Raw genomic sequence first — 20,171 nt, forward strand, 5'->3', positions numbered from 1 at the left:
CAAGTGTCTGGATTTTCTCGACCAACCTTCCATATGGGATCTTGTCAAATCCTTCCCTAAAGTCCATGTAGACAACATCCACTGCCTCGCCTTCATCAACCTTCCTAGAGACTTCCTCAAAAAACTCTATAAGATTGGTTACACATGACCTACCATTAACAAAGCCATGCTGACTATCATAATCAGTCCATGCTTATCCAAATATTCATATATGTCCTTTGACAATAAGTTTAATTTAAACTTTGAACTATACTCATGTTGTTCTACAGATACACAGTAGAGAACATCCTGACAAGCTATATCACTGCATGGTACGGAAACTGCACTGTGGTGGACAGGAAGGCTCTTCAACGGGTCGTCACACTGCCCAATATATCTCCGGCACCAACTTCCCCACTATCAATGAAATATATACAGAAAGATGCCAGAAAAGTGACAGTAACATCATGAAATATCCCACCCAGCCTGCTCATGGACTGTTTGTCCTACTCCCATCAGGGAGGAGTCTATGTAGCATCCGTGCCAGGACCACCAGACTCAAAAACAGTTCTTTCCCCAAGCAGTGAAGCTGCTTTATCATTTTCTGTTTGGCACATTACGTACAGCCTAGCATCACATTATGGACAGCCAATCAATCCGTTAAAAACATCTTTTTTGTGGTCCTGCATCTGACCTGGAGTAACAATTATTTCATTCTCCATTACTCTTGTGTACTGGAATTATCACTAAACAATCCTGAATCTTTCCAAGGGAATTGAATCAGAATCAGGTTTTATGCTGCTAGCATATGTTGTGAAATTTGTTCTTTTCAGGCAGCCATACAGTGGAAAACATAAATAAAAACGCTATCAATAATAAGAACTATATATATATTTATGAAATTAAGCAGTGCAAAGGAGGGAAAATTAATGAGATTATGTACATGCGTTCACTATCCATTAGAACGCTGATGGCACTCTTCTGAAGCAACTGGGAACCTCCGACTGCAGCAGTGAGAGATTGAAGATGTCCCTGAACACTCCCGCCAGTTAGTTGGCACAGGTTTTCAGAGACCTACCAGGTACACTAGTGGAACGTGATGTCTTGTAAGGGTTCTCCCTCTTATAAGGCTTCTGAGACAGACATCACAGGGTAACCAGATGCTGCAGGGATTTGCACAGCTGTAGTTTTATTCTCCCTTTCAAAGCATGCATGTCCTGAAGAAGGGTTTCGGCTGAAACATTGATTATCCATTCATTTCCACTGATGCTGCCTGACTTGCAGAGTTCTTCCAGAATTTTGTGTGTGTTGCTTTGGATTTCCAGCATCAGCAGATTTTCTTGTGTTTATGCACAAAAAGCACTGAGCTCATCTGGGATTGAAGCAGCACAGTCATTCATGATGTTAGGCTTCCTACTGAGGGAAGTAATGGCCCTCAAACCCTGTCAGAGCTGCTGTGCATCCAATTCCATTTCTAAATCCAACCAGAATTGTTTTTTATTGCACTTAAAGTAGCCTTTCATAATTACACCTGGACTTCTTGTGTAGTTCTACATCACCAGTCTTGAATGCCACAGATCTAGCCCTCAGGAGACTATGAATCTCCAGGTTCATCCATGGCTTTTGGTTTCAGTATGTCCGGTATATTCTTGAAGGTAGTGCACACACTCATCCACACAGATCTTGATGAAGTCAGTGACACAATAGCATATTCATTCAGATTTGAAGATGAGTCACTGATTATCATCCAGTCCATCAATTCAAAGTAGTTCTGCAGTGTTCCTCTGCCACCCATGACCATAATTTTGTGGTCCTCATCATTGGTGCTGTAGTTCTCGGTCTCTGCCTGTATGCCAGATGTAAAAGTACACCCAGGTGATCGGACGTTCTGAAATGTTGAAGTAGGATGGCAGAGTATGTGGTGTAACAGTGTTCTAGTGTGTTGTCTCCTCTAGTTCTGGAGGTGATATGTTGGTGGTAGTTGATCAGAGACTGGCCTGGTTGAAATCCCCTGTAATGGTAACGTAGGCATTAGGGTGCACAGTTTCATAGCTGCTGATCATTATGCTTAGCTCCTTCAGTGCCTGCCTGATATTGGCCAGGAGTGGAATATACACAGCCACCAGCATTACGGCAGAAAACTCTCCCAGCAGATAAATGGATGACATGTGACTGCTAGATAGGTCGGGTGAGCAGGACTGAGACAGAACTGCCACATCAGTGCACCACAGTGAGTTTATCATGAGACACATTTCTTCTCCTCTACCTTTAAAAGACTCCACTGTCCTGTCCTTGCAGCCCTTGGGCTGCAGTGCTGCATCCTAAATGGTGAGTGTGAGCCATGTTTCCATGAAGCAACGTACACAGCCATCCCTGATGTCACTCTGGTACTGCAATCTTGCTCTGAGGTCTTCAGTTGTATTTTCCAGAGCCTGTACATTCACCAGCAGAATAGTAGGGAGTGATGGTCTAAGGACTGTGCATTTCAATCTTACTTGCTCTCCAGCACACTTTCCTTATTTCCTTTTTCTTAACGGGTAACTGCACTTACGACTCGAGTCTGTAGTCCAGACTCCGACAATTTTGAGGATTGATAGATTTTTTTAAATGTCTTAAAACAATGTTGCTTACTGAAGTACCCAAAGCAGTGCTGGATTTCAGCTCTACTAGTCCTAAATTGGAATATTTGATGATTCCCTTCAGAGCTGCACATAAAAAGTCACCACTTTCTGGTGATATCTTGAATTGGACAGCAAGAGAGGAACTAAAAGGTCAATCTTGATCTTTATGACCAGAGAGCCTGTGGGCTCCTTTGCTATGCAAATGTAGACTGGGTCAGGAAAATTAGTATCAAAAGGCTGAGTTGCCTTGTCATCTCTGACTTGGGTTTAATGGCTCTGAGGTCAGTGTTCATTCGAGCAAAGGCTGTACTTTGCCCACAAGATTTCTGTTTGTTTTTGTTCTCTGACTGAAGAGATCTGTCATCGTTAACCTGAACATGGCTTCTTTCTATGCCAGTGTACTGGTTTCCTGGGTCCTCCAGCTGTTCTGCCTGACACAGTCCGCAGGTATGTTAATTACTCAAAGCCTGCCAATTAATGTTAACCCTTTGCCAAGTCGTTGTTCACTATGTTGCTGTAACACATTTGATGAATTTTCTGCCTCCTTTTTAAGGTGTCTCACTCACAGTGGGAAAGAGTAAACAGTTGATTTCTTTCTTTATAAGTGAGAAGCCTACAGAAGATGATTATGGTGGAGATGGGATAGAAATGAAGATTGTTTTTCCATTTGTATTAAAGGTATAGGATTGTTCTGAAAAGGCATGTTTCAATAATTGACAAATACTTCCCTATGTAGTGCAGATTGTGTGTACTTAGAACTGGCTATATTATAGAAACATAGAAACATAGAAAATAGGTGCAGGAGTAGGCCATTTGGCCCTTCAAGCCTGCACCACCATTTACTATGATCATGGCTGATCATCCAACTCAGAACCCTGTACCAGCCTTCCCTCCATACCCCCTGACCCCCGTAGCCACAAGGGCCATATCTAACTCCCTCTTAAATATAGCCAATGAACTGGCCTCAACAGTTTCCTGTGGCAGAGAATTCCACAGATTCACCACTCTCTGTGTGAAGAAGTTTTTCCTAATCTCGGTCCTAAAAGGCTTCCCCTTTATCCTCAAACTGTGACCCCTCGTTCTGGACTTCCCCAACATCAGGAACAATCTTCCTGCATCTAGCCTGTCCAATCCCTTTAGGATCTTATACGTTTCAATTAGATCCCCCCTCAATCTTCTAAATTCCAACGAGTACAAGCCCAATTCATCCAGTCTTTCTTCATATGAAAGTCCTGCCATCCCAGGAATCAATCTGGTGAACCTTCTTTGTACTCCCTCTATGGCAAAGATGTCTTTCCTCAGATTAGGGGACCAAAACTGCACACAATACTCCAGGTGTGGTCTCACCAAGGCCTTGTACAACTGCAGTAGTACCTCCCTGCTCCTGTACTCGAACCCTCTCGCTATAAATGCCAGCATACCATTCACTGCCTGCTGTACCTGCATGCCCATTTTCAATGACTGGTGTATAATGACACCCAGGTCTCGTTGCACCTCCCCTTTTCCTAATCGGCCACCATTCAGATAATAATCTGTTTTCCTATTTTTGCCACCAAAGTGGATAACTTCACATTTATCCACATTAAATTGCATCTGCCATGAATTTGCCCACTCACCCAACCTATCCAAGTCACCCTGCATCCTCTTAGCATCCTCCTCACTGCTAACACTGCCACCCAGCTTCGTGTCATCTGCAAACTTGGAGATGCTGCATTTAATTCCCTCATCCAAGTCATTAATATATATTGTAAACAACTGGGGTCCCAGCACTGAGCCTTGCGGTACCCCACTAGTCACCGCCTGCCATTCTGAAAAGGTCCCATTTATTCCCACTCTTTGCTTCCTGTCTGCTAACCAATTCTCCACCCACACCAATACCTTACCCCCAATACCGTGTGCTTTAAGTTTGCACACTAATCTCCTGTGTGGGACCTTGTCAAAAGCCTTTTGAAAATCCAAATATACCACATCCACTGGTTCTCCCCTATCCACTCTACTAGTTACATCCTCAAAAAATTCTATGAGATTCGTCAGACATGATTTTCCTTTCACAAATCCATGCTGACTTTGTCCGATGATTTCACCGCTTTCCAAATGTGCTGTTATCACATCCTTGATAACTGACTCCAGCAGTTTCCCCACCACCGACGTTAGGCTAACCGGTCTATAATTCCCCTGTTCCTTTTTTAAAAAGTGGGGTTACATTAGCCACCCTCCAATCCTCTGGAACTAGTCCAGAATCTAACGAGTTTTGAAAAATTATCACTAATGCATCCACTATTTCTTGGGCTACTTCTTTAAGCACTCTAGGATGCAGACCATCTGGTATAAGCTTTGATGCATTGTCACAGCCACTGCAGTTAGGCCAGAGTCACTGCCTTCAAAAAGGGATGCTCTGTTGTCAGCTTTACCAGTGTTATTTACTGGAGTAAATAGCAGTACCAGAGAGTCAGCGATGCTACAAAGGTCTTGAGTCAGGGGTGTTGCTGTTTGGGGGCCAATCAGGGCAGTGACCCAGTGTAAAGGTTCAGTTTCCCTAAAACACAGGAAGACATTTCATGGAACCCATTCCCTGTACTGTAATGCATTTACATATCTGTCAACTCTTCTACAATCCCCCCGCATCAGGGGCTATAACCTACCAGCTAACAAGTATTGCGATGGAGCTGGATCATCTGGGAGAAACAGAGAACTCCACCAGGCAGGACCCAAGATCAGGATCAAACTCAAACCCATTGTGGTGTTTATGTCAATGGACAGCTGGGTGCCTTGGGTAGCGGTTGTGGTGGATTTGATGAATGGGTTCAGTCCTTCAGTGTTCCTAAGCGTGAATGATATATTCAAGGACTAATAAGCTGTGGTCAGCATGATTTTCTCAAGGGAAAATCTTACCTGACAAATCTGTTAGAATTCTTTGAAGAAGTAACAAACAGAATAGATAAAGGAGAATCGGTTATGTTGTGTATTTGGATTGTCAGAAGGCCTTTGACAAAGTGCCAAACTTGAGGCTGCTTAACAAGCTATGAGCCCATGACGTTACAAGAAAGATTCTAGTATGGATAAAGCAGTGGCTGATTGGCAGGAGGCAAAGAGAGGGAATAAAGGGAGCCTTTTCTGACTATCTGCCAGTGATTAGTGGGGTCTGTGTTGGGACCGATCCTTTTTATGTTTTATGTCAATGATTTGGATGATGGAATTGGTGCTTTGTTTGCAGACAATATGAAGATGGGTGGAGGGGCAGGTAGTTTTGAGGAAATGAAGAGGAAGCAGAGAGGCTACAGAAGGACTTAGACAAATTAGGAGAATGGACAAAGAAAAGGCAGTGTCACAAAGTGTATGGTCATGCACTTTGGTAGCAGAAATGAAAGGGTTTCTAAATGGAGAGAAAATACAGAAATCTGAGACACAAAGGGACTTGGGAGTCCTTGTGCAGGATTTTCTGAAGGTTAATTAGTAGGTTGGGTCTGTGGTGAGGAAGGCAAATGCAATGTTAACATTCATTTCAAAAGGACTAGAATATAAAAGCAAGGAAGTGATGTTGATACTTTATAAAGCACTGGTGAGGCCTCACTTAGAGTATTGTAAGCAGGTTTATCTTAGAAAGAATGTGCTGAAACTGGAGAGTGTTCAAAGGCGCCTGACGAAAATGATTCAGGATTGAATGACTTGTCATGTGAAGAGCGTCTGATGGCTCTGAACCTATATTCACCAGAATTCAGAAGAATGAGGGATGACCTCATTGAAACCTACCGAATGGTGAAAGGCCTTGATTGACTGGATGTGGAGAGGATGTTCCCTGTGGTGGAAGAGTTTAGACCAGAGGTCACAGCCTCAAAATAGAGGGGCATCCTTTTAGAATGGAGATGAGGAGGAATTTCTTTAGCCAGAGGGTAGTGAATCTGTGGAATTCTTTGCCAAATGCAGCTGTGGAGGCCACTTCCTTTATGTATATTCTTGACAGATTCTTGTTTGGACAGAGCGAAGGCAGGAGATTGGGGCTGAGCGAAAAATTGGATCAGCCATGATGAAATGATAGAGCAGACTCAACAGGCCAAATGGCCTCCTATATCTTATGGTCTAAAATAATTAGACCGAGGAAGAGAAGATTGTAGTGATGATGGAAGTGGACACCAGTAAGATGTTGATGAGTAGGTTGCTCTCCCAACACACAGAGGACACATTGCAAGCCCTAGGAATACACTTGCATCTGTACCATCAGAAAGTTTCAACAGTGACGAGTCCTGCAACTGTAAATAGGGACCAGAGGAAGTGGTTGTAAATATATGATCAGGTTAGGCCCGGCAAACAGAAGCAAATTCTGGAACTTTCAGAGGGTTGCAAATGAGGGAATTCAGGCGACTGGTTGATTCACTGGATTTAACCAGGCAACCTGATCGATTTCCTTCAGCAGAAAATCTGAGTCAGTTTCACTAAAGAACTGATAGGTGTTTGCTCACAGAACTGCTCGGTCAGTAATCACCACTGCAAGCACGAGCATCGGTCAACATTCAAAAAACTGTTTCCTGAAAATCACGATCCCTCGTGGACCCCCTAGCAACCTCTCGCAGAACCCCGGTTGCGAAACCCTGCCATAGAGCATAGTTGTACAGCACAGAAACAGACCCTTCAGCCTAAATCGTCCATGCTGATCATGACGTCCATCAAAGCTAGTCTGACTTGTTGTCATGGCGGAGGGGGGTGCGATGAGAGGACCCAAATGTAAGACCCAGACACTAAAGTACTAGGAACAGGACTTGACTAGAGAGCTAGGACAAGAACACAGATTTAGGCTAGGACATTGGCTAGGCAAGTGGGACAAGGACAAGGAACTGGGAACTAGGAGCCTGGGCTTGGACTCCGAGCTGGAGACAGGATAAGAACCAGAACCTGGGTCTTGACTCGGCTTCGGACCCCGGAACTAGGCAAGGACATGACATGGCTACAGGACTGGACATGCCTTGGGTTCTTCATGGCTTGTTTTCCTCGAGGCGAGGATATGATGAGGCTTGGGTTCGGACTCCGAGCTAGACACTGGACAAGGACCTAGAACCTGGGTCTTGACTCGGGCTCGAATTCCAGAACTAGGCGAAGACATGATGTGGTCTTGGGAGACAGGACTAAGCAAGGCTACAGGACAGAATGAGAGACTCTTAGGGAAGACGAGGGAACTCCAATACAGGATGAGGGAACTCCAGCACAGGACGAAGCACATGGAGAGGATGAGGCATATAGACAGGATGAGAACACGAAGCCTTGACTTGGTACTCAGGAACAGCCGAGCCTTGGACTTGGGACGACAGGAACCTAGGAACCTTGGACTTGGGATGACAGGAACGCAGAACACAGAGCCTTGGTCTAGAGCAGGGGTCCCCAACCTTTTCTGCACTGTGGACCGGTTAAATATTGACCATATTCTTGCTGACCGGCCGACCGGGGGGGGGGGGGGTGCAGGGGGTCTTCAAGTAGGGTTAAACTCACCCCAACATGCCTTTTACGGTTAGGGTTGTCAACTTTCTCACTCCCAAATAAGGGACAAAAGTAGTAGTCAAATCCTGACGAAGGGTCCCGGCCCGAAACGTCGACTGTACTTCTTCCTACAGATACTGCCTGGCCCGCTGCGTTCACCAGCACTTTTTGTGTGTGTTGATGGGACACTTGTGTTTACCCCGAGAAAGACTACCATGACCATGAAGCCTTGCGCGGGCACCTGTGTGCGCATGAGTGACGTGCGCCTGTGTGTACGTGCCGATTTTTTCCCCCACAAATTGGTTTTGGGTTAATCTTCCCGACTACACTGTACATACATTATTTCTACTTTATATAGGCTGTGTATTTATCATTTCATTCCTGATTTTACTGTATGTTAGTGTTATTTTAGGTTTTATGTGTTATTTGGTATGTTTGGTAGGTTATTTTTTGGGTCTGGGAACACTCAAAAATTTTTCCCATATAAGTTAATGGTAATTGCTTCTTCGCTTAACGCCATTTCGGCATGAAAGGTTTCATAGGAACGCTCTACCTTAGCGGGGGAAATACAGGACAAGGGCGGTCCCGTATGGGACAAACCAATTTAGCCCAATATACGGGATGTCCCAGCAAATACGGAACAGCTGGCAACCCTATGTTCAAGTTCAACAGTGCATGACAAGGAATGAGGAAAGGTGCAGCTGACTCATATCGTTCCCTCGCGGCCCAGTAGCACATGCTTTGCGGCCCGGTACTGGTCCCTAGCCCAGTGGTTGGGGACCGCTGGTCTAGAGCACGGGAACATGGAGCCTTGGACTTGAGAGACAGGAACACAGGGATATGGAACACAGAGCCGGAAACCCTCCTTGGGAACAGGACTTGGGGCTGGGGCTCTACACAGAATGCTGAACACGACAAGGCAGTTCGCAACACTAGGTAGTGGCAAATGGCCGGACCTACCTAGCGAAGGCGTGGACATAGAGACAGTTCCCAACACTAGGTAGTGGCAAATGGCCGGACCTACCTAGCGAAGGCGTGGACATAGAGACAGTTCCCAACACTAGGTAGTGGCAAATGGCCGGACCTACCTAGCAAAGGCATGGACATAGAGACAGTTCCTATCTTGACACGGCAAGGCTCCGGTCTTGCTCCAGTGGTAGAACTTGACAAGGTTGCAGGGCAAGGCTCCAGATGCAGGTTGCGGGACACACAGTCCTCCGTGCATTTCCAAATAAAGTCTGTGACAGCTGAGGCATACTTATTGAGGTTAGCTGCCGAGTCCTTGAATACTAACCAGTCCACCAATTCAAAGCAGTCACGGAGGACCTCATCCATTTCCTCCGTCCAACGCGACACTACTTTTGACCCCACCGTGACCTCCCGCATCAGTTTCTGTTTGTAATCCGGGAGGAGGAGGAGGAGGAAGGCCTGATGGTCCGATTTTCCGAAGTGAGATTGTGTGACGGAACGGTAGAAAAGAGAAAGATGGTGCCGGTAAATGGTGACTTTGCCTGTGCTCTCCCAAGCAAACTGCCCTCTCCACTATCCTGTACCCGAGAAACCCTTCTAAACCTCCAATCTAGCAAGATCAAGATCAACAACACCCTGGCGAAGCTGCTGACCCAGCTGGAAACCACCGCGCCAGAACTGCTTCTTAAACTCCGGCCCGCACCCGGACCCGACCAGCGAGGCCGACCACGTTCCCGGAGACCCGCGGTCTGCTACCATGCTGGAGCGCTTGGAGACACGGCCCATTCCGACCAGCAACCTCTCCGGAGCAGACGACCACACAGAAGTGACGGCGGAGACCTCAGGGTGCCCCAGATGCTTCCCCGGTGCGACCAGTGTAAAGCCCCGTTGTTGGCCATCCACAGCTGCCAGAAGTGAGGCCTCCGCCGCTGACCTTGGAAGCTCGACTGGAGCGGAGACCTCCGCAACCGTGACTTGGCTTAAGGACTTGTTTCAGCCAGGAGCCCGGCCATCTGGGATTAAGTGTCGGCTTCGGGGCCCGACTCAATCGACAGCCTGGGCCCCCGGCAGCTGGAAGTGGCAGTGGAGCCTCTCCCCTTACTCCTCTTACTCGGCCCGACCCGGAGCGTCCGCTGATCGATCCCCGCGGGACGCATCCACCTACCTCAACGAGCTGCCAACAACACACTGCATCAATGGAAACCTGGAAAGATGCACTATTTACTGAGGAAGCGTGGGAAAAGAGCTGGGCTGCTGGTCAGATTGAAGCTGAGGGGCTTCAGGGTCCCTATGCCCACCATCCTACTAGCTAATGTGCAAGCCATAGAGAACAAGGTGGATGATCTTAAATGGAGACTCACCTACTGCAGGGAGATGCAGAACTGCTGTGTATTCTGTTTCACCAAGACCTGGCTCTCCCCTGCCACCCCCAACTGTGCCATCTGACCGGAGGGATTTTCGATCCATCGGATGGACCGCACGGCATCTTTGGGCAAGACGAGTGGAGGTGGTGTCTGCCTACTGAATAACACTGCATGGTGCTCAGACACAGTGGCACTGACAAGCTCCTGCAGCCCGGACCTGGAACACCTGTCAGTGAAGTGTCGTCCCTACTATCTGCCATGGGAATTCACCTCGGTCATACTGACAGAGGTCTACATTCCCCCCCCAGGCGGACGTGGAGTGTGCTCTGAACATACTGTATGCCAACATCAGTGAACTTGAGACCAGGTATCCGGAGGCTTTGCTCATTACAGCTGGGGACTTTAACCAGGCCAACCTCAGAAAGGCGCTGCCAAAGTTATATCAACATGTCTCCTGCCCCACTAGAGACCCGAATATACTTGACCACTGCTACACAGCAGTCAAGGATGCCTACCGTTCTGTCCCACGACCTCACTTCGGAAAATCAGACTATCAGGCCGTACTCCTCCTGCTGGCTTACAAACAGAAACTGAAGCGGGAGGTCACAGTGTCAAAAGTAGTGTCGCGTTGGACAGAGGAAACGGATGAGGTCCTCCGTGACTGCTTTGATTCAGTGGACTGGTTAGTATTCAAGGACTCGGCAGCTAACCTCGATGAGTATGCCTCAGCTGTCACAGACTTTATTTGGAAATGCACGGAGAACTGTGTGTCTCGCAAGACGATCCGGGTATTCCCTAACCGGAAACCTTGGATGAATTATGAGGTCAAGTCCCTTTTAAAGGCTAGAGCTGCGGCTTTTAGGTCCGGGGCTACCAGTCGCTACATGGAATCCAGGCGTGAACTCCGCAAAGCCATTAAGGGTGCCAAGAGGCAATATCGAGCCAAGTTGGAAGCCCAGGCTAACCAGAGGGATGCCAGTAGATTATGGCAGGGTCTAAATGAGATCACTGGCTGCAAAGAAAAGGCTGGGAATATCAATAACTGTGGCGCTTCTCTTCCTGACGAACTTAACATATTCTACGCAAGATTCGAACAGAAGAGGAGCGTCCAGCTCCCTCCGGATGAACCAGACCTGGTGGCATCGAGATTCATCGTCACCGAGGAGGACGTAAGAAGGGCCTTCCTGAAGATAAATCCAAGGAAGGCGACGGGCCCAGATGGTGTCCCGGGATGGGTTCTCCGGGCCTGTGCAAGCGAGCTAGCTGGAGTATTTGCTGATATCTTCAACTGCTCCTTGCTTCAGTCTAAGATCCCCTCGTGTTTTAAGAAGGCAACGATAATCCCGGTGCCGAAGAAGAGCAAGGTGGCATGCCTGAATGACTATTGACCTGTGGCTCTGACATCAATTGCTATGAAGTTCTTCGAGAGATTGGTTATGGCACACATCAACCACAGCCTACTGGTCAACCTCGACGCTTTGCAATTTGTCTACCGGAGCAAATGCCATCTCTCTGGCCCTACATTCCTCCTTAGAACACCTGGAGAATCAAGACGCATACGTAAGGCTCCTTTTCAGTGACTACAGCTCTGCCTTTAATACCATCATTCCAAATAAACTGATTCCTAAGCTCCGGAACCTGGGCCTTAGCACTCAGATCTGCAGCTGGATCTTCAACTTCCTCACAGACAGGACCCAGGCTGTAAAAATAGGGGGCAAGCTCTCCTCTACAATCACTCTGAGCACCGGTGCCCCACAAGGCTGTGTACTCAGCCCCCTGCTGTACTCACTGTTCACCCATGATTGTGTAGCCAAGTTTCCATCAAACTCAATATATAAGTTTGCTGATGACACAACAATTGTCAGTCGTATCTCAGGTAATGATGAGTTTGAGTACAGAGAGGAAATTAAGAACCTGGTGACATGGTGCTAAGACAATAACCTATCCCTCAACGTCAGCAAGACGAAGGATTTGGTTGTTGACTTCAGAAGGAGTAGCGGACCGCACGACCCAATTTACATCGGTGCGCAAGTGGAACAGGTCAAAAGCTTTAAGTTCCTCGGGGTCAATATCACAAATAACCTGACTTGGTCCAACCAAGCAGAGTTCACTGCCAAGAAGGCCCACCAGCAACTTTACTTCCTGAGAAAACTAAAGAAATTTGGCCTGTCCCCTAAAACTCACACTAATTTTTATAGATGCACTGTAGAAAGCATTCTTCTAGGGTGCATCACAACCTGGTTTGGAAGTTGTCCTATCCAAGACGGAAAGAAGCTGCAGAAGATCTTGAACACTGGGCAGCACATCACACAAACCAATCTTCCGTCCGTGGACTCACTTTACACCGTATGCTGTCAGAGCAGTGCTGCCAGGATAATCAAGGACACGACCCACCCAGCCATCACACTTTTCTTCCCTCTTCCCTCCGAGAGAAGGCTCAGGAGCTTGAAGACTCGTATGGCCAGATTTGGGAACAGCTTCTTTCCAACTGTGATAAGACTGTTGAATGGATCCTGACCCGGATCTGGGCCATACCCTCCAAATATCTGGACCTGCCTCTCGGTTTTTTTGCACTACCTTACTTTCCATTTTTCTATTTTCTATTTATGATTTATAATTTAAATTTTTATTATTTACTATTTTTTACTATTTTTAATATTTAATATTTGTAATCCAGAGAGTGGGAAGCGCAGAATCAAATATCGCTGTGATGATTATACATTCCAGTATCAATTGTTTGGTGACAATAAAGTATAAAGTATAAGTATAAAGATAGCGGAGTGAAGGGATATGGGGAGAAGGCAGGAAAAGGTACTGATAGTGGATGATCAGCTATGATCACGGTGAATGGTGGTGCTGGCTCAAAGGGCCGAATGGCCTACTCCTGCACCTACTGTCTATTGTCTATAGAACCGGAACGTGGACTTCACGGACTGGACCATGACTGTTGTTTGTGTTTGACCCATATCGCTCTGAAGCTTAACTAGCCATGTACTTGTCCTAGTGTCTATTGTACCTGCCCCAAACACTTCCTCTGGCAGCCCATCCAGCTGCAACATGGTCACATGGAGACCATGCAACCTTCACTAGTCGTGGTGAAGGTGGGTCCCTGGAGCTCTGAGGTAGCTGCACACAATCAGTTGTGATCTGGAAGCTTCTTCCACAGAGTGTTCTAGAAGCAGATTTTAAAGTGAATTTCAAAGGGGTAGATAATTCTCAACAGACAAAATTACAGGGCAGTGAGAAGAGCCAGATTAATTGCTGACTGGTCGTTCCAATGTTTAGAAATAATTTGGATGTGTGTATCCAAACAGATATGTAGCAAACCCAAAGGGAACTAATAATTTTTGGCAAAGAACCAGATGTTAAAAGATGAATGAAGGCACAAGAGATTTTGCAGATGCTAGAATCCAGGTGAGTAGTTGCGGGAGGGGTAGATCAGTTCCGTCGATAAATGCTGCCTGACCTGCTGAATTTCTCACAGATGAATGAAGCATAATTTAGTAAAAGACAGAGCTGAGATTATAACATGCTGAGCGAGGACAAGAAACTGATGGGGTGTGGCATGTGGAGTGAGCTGTGGCGAGTGTCCCCTACAGAGAAACAGATTCGTCGATTCGCTAAGTGGAACAGAAGACGCTCATTGCGAATAGCACATTAACTCTTTATTTATGAAACAGTGAAACACTCAACCAAACAAGTATTTACCGAAGCGTCCTCAGTTACAAGGCTGCAGCGCTAACCATTTAATAACCCTTCATGATAAACTCTTATCTAAACTGAGCGTCCGAAGTTAACACTTACTGAGCCAAAACCCCGCTGTTTACCGTTTCCATACCGACCGCCCAACTGAGAGGAGACCACGTGCTTACCAAGCTCCAGATTAACCCTCGGGGCGTGACGTCACCGGCTGAACGGAAGCTGGTGGAAGGGGCTTCAACGTTCCTCACACCGGCCAGTCGCCACCTTTCGCTGAGCAGGTCAGTCAAGGCCCTCACTGCAACGCCCCAGCGCTCGAAAGCCTTAACACCGTGACACTCAACCTGCAGGCTGGTGTAACCCCCAAGGGCACTCCACTATAATACTCAAGACCCAGAATTATCAACCCACCAGTGTAATACGATCGTCCACCAGCCTCTCAATGACCCCCAAGACCACTAACTACCCCCAGAGTACAGTAATTATGGAGTTGGCATGACAGAGGTAATGCGTGTGATTTCTCAGGACAGCCTGGATGTATCGTACAGGGGAGAGGCTTTCTACCTCTGTGGGATGCTTCCTACCATGTCACTCTCATGGGCAGAGTGCTTGTTCAGGCTATTGAGGTGCTGATAGCAGCAGCCGTACTGTCCCACAGAAAGCTACGGGGAGGCCCAGGTGCTGCATACCCAGTAGGTAGCGTTTAGGGTTCAGGTGACACAGGCGACTCGGGGTACCGCTCCTGCACGCACACACTGACTGTTTGGAACTGTGCTCATGGTATCACCTGACAGAGGGATTACTCTCAGAGTCAGCACCTTGGGATTAGACAAATCATTGCCCGGGAAGTACCAGCCCCTAAAACACTACACCACGGCGGGTTACCGAGTCTCAGAGTCTTTAAGGCCATTTCCATTCAATGGGGAGAGGTTGGCTGGAATGGGCTGTCCCTCCCAGCTTTCCCCCAAACTCGGGAAGCTGGACAAGTTCCTCCAACAGTCCTGTTCTTCACTGTTTTCAGCGACAGCCCTTCAGTGGTGTGTGTCGGCACCCTCATACAGACCCAGCGGTCCAAAGCGATGGGGAGAGAGAGAGAGACGGAGAGAGAGAGAGAGTGAGTTGAGTCTTCAGGTGAGCTGATGCTGTTGATCTTCTCGTCGTCCTCCGAAATCCTTTACAAGTTACCGACTGTGACTTTAACCAGGGCGACCGGTTTTCCTCTGGTGGAACTATCACCCCGGCAAGGGTGGACACATAGACAACTCCCCACCAGTCAACCCCTTCTCTTACGTTGGAATTGCAATTTGGAATTGATCCGCCTGATCGATCCTCCAAAACCCAATTTCTTTGCGGGCACAACAATGCACATTCAGTGTCCAGATCATGTGTCTGAGGTCTGTATCATCTGACCTCCTATTTATTTCTCTGTGCTGAGCATCACCTGTCATTCAAAGAGTCCCTCCTTCCTTTGTCTGTAAAGAAGTGCTCAAGCAGGCAACTGTCCTTGAAGAAATATCAACAACCTGCTGAAAATCACAACATCGAGTGTCCATTAAGTAACACCGCCTTCAGTCACTATAGCAACTTATAAGCTGCTCAGTGCTGTCTCCAGCTCCAAACTCAGTAGAAATCCAAAGTTACTTCCAATACCTTAAAGTGACAGTCCAACCGTTAATCTTCGTCTCTCTCTCTCCTTTCAAAACAAACTATCAATGATGCATGTCTCTCTCTGTCTCTCTTCAAACAATTAATAGGGGCACTCCTGGATCCCATCACAGTGGCCATTGGTGAGACTTGGTTGCAGTAGGAACAGGACAGGCCGCTCAGTATTCCAGGGTTCTGTTGTTTTAGATGCGACAGAGCTGGAGGGATAAGAGATGCCATGGCAGTGTTCAGTCAGGATAGACTGGAGAACTCATCTAGCAAGGCTTTACGGGTGGAACTGAGAAATAAGAAAGGTATCACCAGGTTAATGGGTCTATAATACAGCCGAGTGACAGGTAGGTCCCCCCAATGACAGGTCCCCTTTCAGGTGGGGAGCTGCTGTCGTAACCAACTGCCCTACTGTGGCAGCAATTTGTTGAGAATCTTCTGGCAGGTTATCAGTATCGCTGTATAAACCCATAATTAGAGCCCGCTGGTAAAGGGCTCTGGTCCCTTTCTCTACTGGTTTGCACTCTGCACAGGGCTTTAAGTCTCACTCAGTGACTGTCACTGCCACCCGATCACATAGGGATTTATTACTCTCATGGGGAGCGAATGGCATCCTCAGGGTGCTGGGATGAGAGCCCCCTAAAGTAATAATCCCCCGATTAGATGAACTCACTCAGGTAACGCCCTCCCAATACATATCCTCAATCACCATGACCCCCGCCCCCTATCCCCCCCATCCCACCAGTTCTTGGCAGAGAACTCCCTGATCTCTGTTGTCTTCGAGGGTCCTATTGTACTATTCCACCCACTTTCCTCCTCTTTATTCTGCCCTGTGAGGTTCACAGGGGCCATGGGCCAAAGCCCCCCTTTCCGGGTATGGGTTTGTGTGGTCACGAGCTGGCCTCAACTGTCTCAGGTGTGGCAATCTTGAGAGAGAATCACAGGAGTCTGCTCTACTCTCAGTCCCCCATCTTCAACATGTATTCAGCAAAATCAACACTCACATAGTGAAATCAATGTATGTGCATAAATTGGGGAATCAATGTGTATACATGAATTAGGGAATCAATGTGTGCATGAATTGGAGAGTCAATGTGTGCATGAATTGGGGAATCAACGTGTGTGCATGAATTGGGGAATCAATGTGTACATGAATTAGGGAAGGGGCGATGCTGTGATGCTGTGATTAGGGCATTCGGGTTCCTTGGCTTCATTAACTGGGGCATAGAAAATATAAGCATGGAGAGAATTGTACAACCTTTTAAAACTTTGGCTAGAGCAAAGCTCAAGTATTGTATGTATTTGGTGTCACCACACAGTGGGGGGATTCACCACGATGTTGCCCAAAGTTTATCAGTTATGAGTTGGACACACTAGAGGCAGGAAACATGTTCCTGATGTTAGGGGAGTCCAGAACCATAGGCCACAGTTTAAGAAAAAGGGGTAGACCATTTAGAACAGAGTTGAGGAAAAACTTTTTGACACAGCGCGTTGTGGATCTGTGGGATGCTCTGCCTCAGAAGGCAGTGGAGGCCAATTCTCTGGATTCTTTCAAGAAAGAGTTAGATAGAGCTCTTAAAGATAGCGGAGTCAAGGGATATGGGGAGAAGGCAAGGAATAGGGTACTGATTCTGGATGATCAGGCATGATCACAGTGAATGGCGGTGCTGGTTCGAAGGGCCAAATGGCCTACTCCTGCACGTATTGTCTATTGAGTCAAGTTGAGTTTATTGTCACATGCACAAATACATGTATACACAGGTACAATGAAAATCTTACTTGCAGCTGCATCCCAGGCACATAGCATCAAATAAGCAGTTTAATTTTAACACTAATTACACACAGTTTTTTTTTACAAGAAAGACTACAATTAGGACAAGAAATAGGTGAGATTGGATGGGCTTGATTTACTGGCCTTGGAATGGATGATGCATTAAGGTATCCAAATTTTGAGAGGCAGAGAAAGGGTAGACCAAACAAAATCTCCCCCCAGCAGAGGAGTCTAAAATTCAAGATCATAGTTTTAAGGTACGAATAGGAGATTTAGCGGGGATCACGAAGAATGTTTTCACTTTGAGGGTGATTGGGAAATGAGACAACCTGCCTAAGGGGTGGTGAAATCAGAGACTCTCATGCATTTAAGAAATATCTTGTGGAACACAAGGCTGGTAGATGGGTTTAGCATCTTGATGGTCAGCGAGGATGTGGTGGGCTGAGGGATCTGTTTTTGTCCCTGCCAGCTCCATGATTCTATGTGAGGATCAGAAGTGAATGTTTGGGTATCTGAAGGAAAAGCAGCCATACTGGTGGAAGGCCATAGAACCAACATTGACAGAGCACAGGTTTGCTGGTTCTGATATATGCCAAACCTTCCAAGAGTGTAGGCACAATAGACAGCAGACCTGGAATCTGGAGCAACACACAATCTGCTGGAGGAGCAGTATCCGTGAGGTGTGGGTAATAGTCCTGATGCAGAGTTTTGAGCTAAAATTTCGACAGTTCTTTCCTCCCACGAATCGCTGAGTTCCTCAAGCTGGTTGTTTGTACCTTTAAAGTGTGAGTGTGCTTTTGCATGGGGTTTGTTTCACTGTTGCCTCATTAACTGCATGAAATACTAATGCCCCCATTTTAAGACAATGGGATATTTCATCGATTGATATTAAGTTGATTTGGGATCAAACTTTACTCCAAACTGAAGGAGTGTCATCCTCATCTCACCCACACTATTCAATTAGCAAACTGAGTGTTGACCAAAGAAAGAAGCAATGATGTTAAAATCATAACCGGAGTACGAACAATCGGACACGTTGGTTTAATCGGTCTCAGTGTTGTGCACACAGGAATATCTGAAGAGCGGTGTTGGATGAGTGTGCTGACATGCTGATTGCAATATGTTATGCCAGTCTTCCTGCAGGAGGGGGAAGCTAAAAGTCTATTGCACAGAAGACAGCGAGCTAATACACCATTTGAAGAACTGAAAACAGGTTTGGCTGAGCGGGAGTGTTTCGAGGAACAATGCACACGTGAAGAAGCAAGAGAAGTGTTTGAAAATGAATCGAGATTGGTAAGATCCATTTGAAGAACCTCACTGGGCACAGGGGATGAATATGAATTAATAAAATTGTTAGATGAAAGCATGCAAAACTAGCACGTCTATCTGTCAGCGAGCATATTTTTTGTGAAAATTAGGGAGAGGTAGGAAACATATCTCGTCAAGCGACCCCAATCAGAGATGTTTTACCCTGAATTCCATCCAGTGGCAATCCTATGCCCATCTATCTCTAACCTTCACTGTGACCTCTTTCTTACTCTCTCAGTTATTTTTAACACATAAATCATTCACCAATCTAAACGACTTCATAAAATTACACTGCTCTGCAATCCAAATTCCTTACAACACCTCAAAGCTAGATGCTCATGAACCCCTTCACTCTCCCACTCCCAGTGTACCTGAAACCCTTCACCTTCCCTCCCACAGTGTACCTGAACCCCTTCATTCTCTGGCTCCCAGTGTACCTAAACCCCTTCACCCTCCCACTCCCAGTGTACCTGAACCCCTTCACTCTCCCTCACCCAGTGTACCTGAACCCCTTCACTCTCCCTCACCCAGTGTACCTGAACCCCTTCACTCTCCCTCACCCAGTGTACCTGAACCCCTTCACCCTCCCACTCCCAGTGTACCTGAACCCCTTCACTCTCCCTCACACAGTGTACCTGAACCCCTTCACTCTCCCACACCCAGTGTACCTGAACCCATTCATGCTCCATCACCCAGTGTATCTGAACCCCTTCACTCCCTAGCTCCCAGTGCACCTGAACCCCTTCACCCTCCCTCACCCCGTGCATCTGAACCCCTTCACTCTCCCACATCCAGTGTACCTGAACCCCTTTACTCTCCCACACCCAGTGTACCTGAACCCCTTCACCCTCCCTCACCCAGTGTACCTGAACTCCTTCACTCTCCATCACCCAGTGTACCTGAATCCCTTCACCCTCCCACTCCCAGTGTACCTGAACCCCTTCACTCTCCCTCACCCAGTGTACCTGAACCCCTTCACTCTCCCACTCCCAGTGTACCTGAACCCCTTCACTCTCCCTCACCCAGTGTACCTGAACCCCTCCACTCTCCCACACCCAGTGTACCTGAACCCATTCACTCTCCATCACCCAGTGTACCTGAACCCCTTCACTCTCCCTCACCCAGTGTACCTGAACCCCTTCACTCTCCCACACCCAGTGTACCTGAACCCATTCACGCTCCATCACCCAGTGTACCTGAACCCCTTCACTCTCCCTCACCCAGTGTACCTGAACCCCTTCACTCTCCCTCACCCAGTGTACCTGAACCCCTTCACTCTCCATCACCCAGTGTACCTGAACCCCTTCACTCTCCCACTCCCAGTGTACCTGAACCCCTTCA

General features: G+C 47.1%; 1 protein-coding gene across 1 annotated transcript in view; it reads left to right on the forward strand.

The window, feature by feature from the left end:
- Positions 1-2,909: 2,909 nt before the first annotated feature.
- The window catches only part of LOC134348209 (coagulation factor VII-like), a 106,944-nt gene continuing 89,682 nt past the window's right edge, over positions 2,910-20,171 (forward strand). Inside the window, exons 1-2 of the mRNA XM_063051236.1 lie at positions 2,910-3,047; positions 18,655-18,815. Coding sequence (XP_062907306.1) covers positions 2,978-3,047; positions 18,655-18,815 — 231 coding nt within the window. The 5' untranslated portion in view covers positions 2,910-2,977. The remainder of the gene's footprint in view (positions 3,048-18,654; positions 18,816-20,171) is intronic.

This window comes from Mobula hypostoma, chromosome 6 (assembly GCF_963921235.1).
Source record: "Mobula hypostoma chromosome 6, sMobHyp1.1, whole genome shotgun sequence".
In the NCBI taxonomy this organism is placed as follows: Eukaryota; Metazoa; Chordata; class Chondrichthyes; order Myliobatiformes; family Myliobatidae; genus Mobula; species Mobula hypostoma.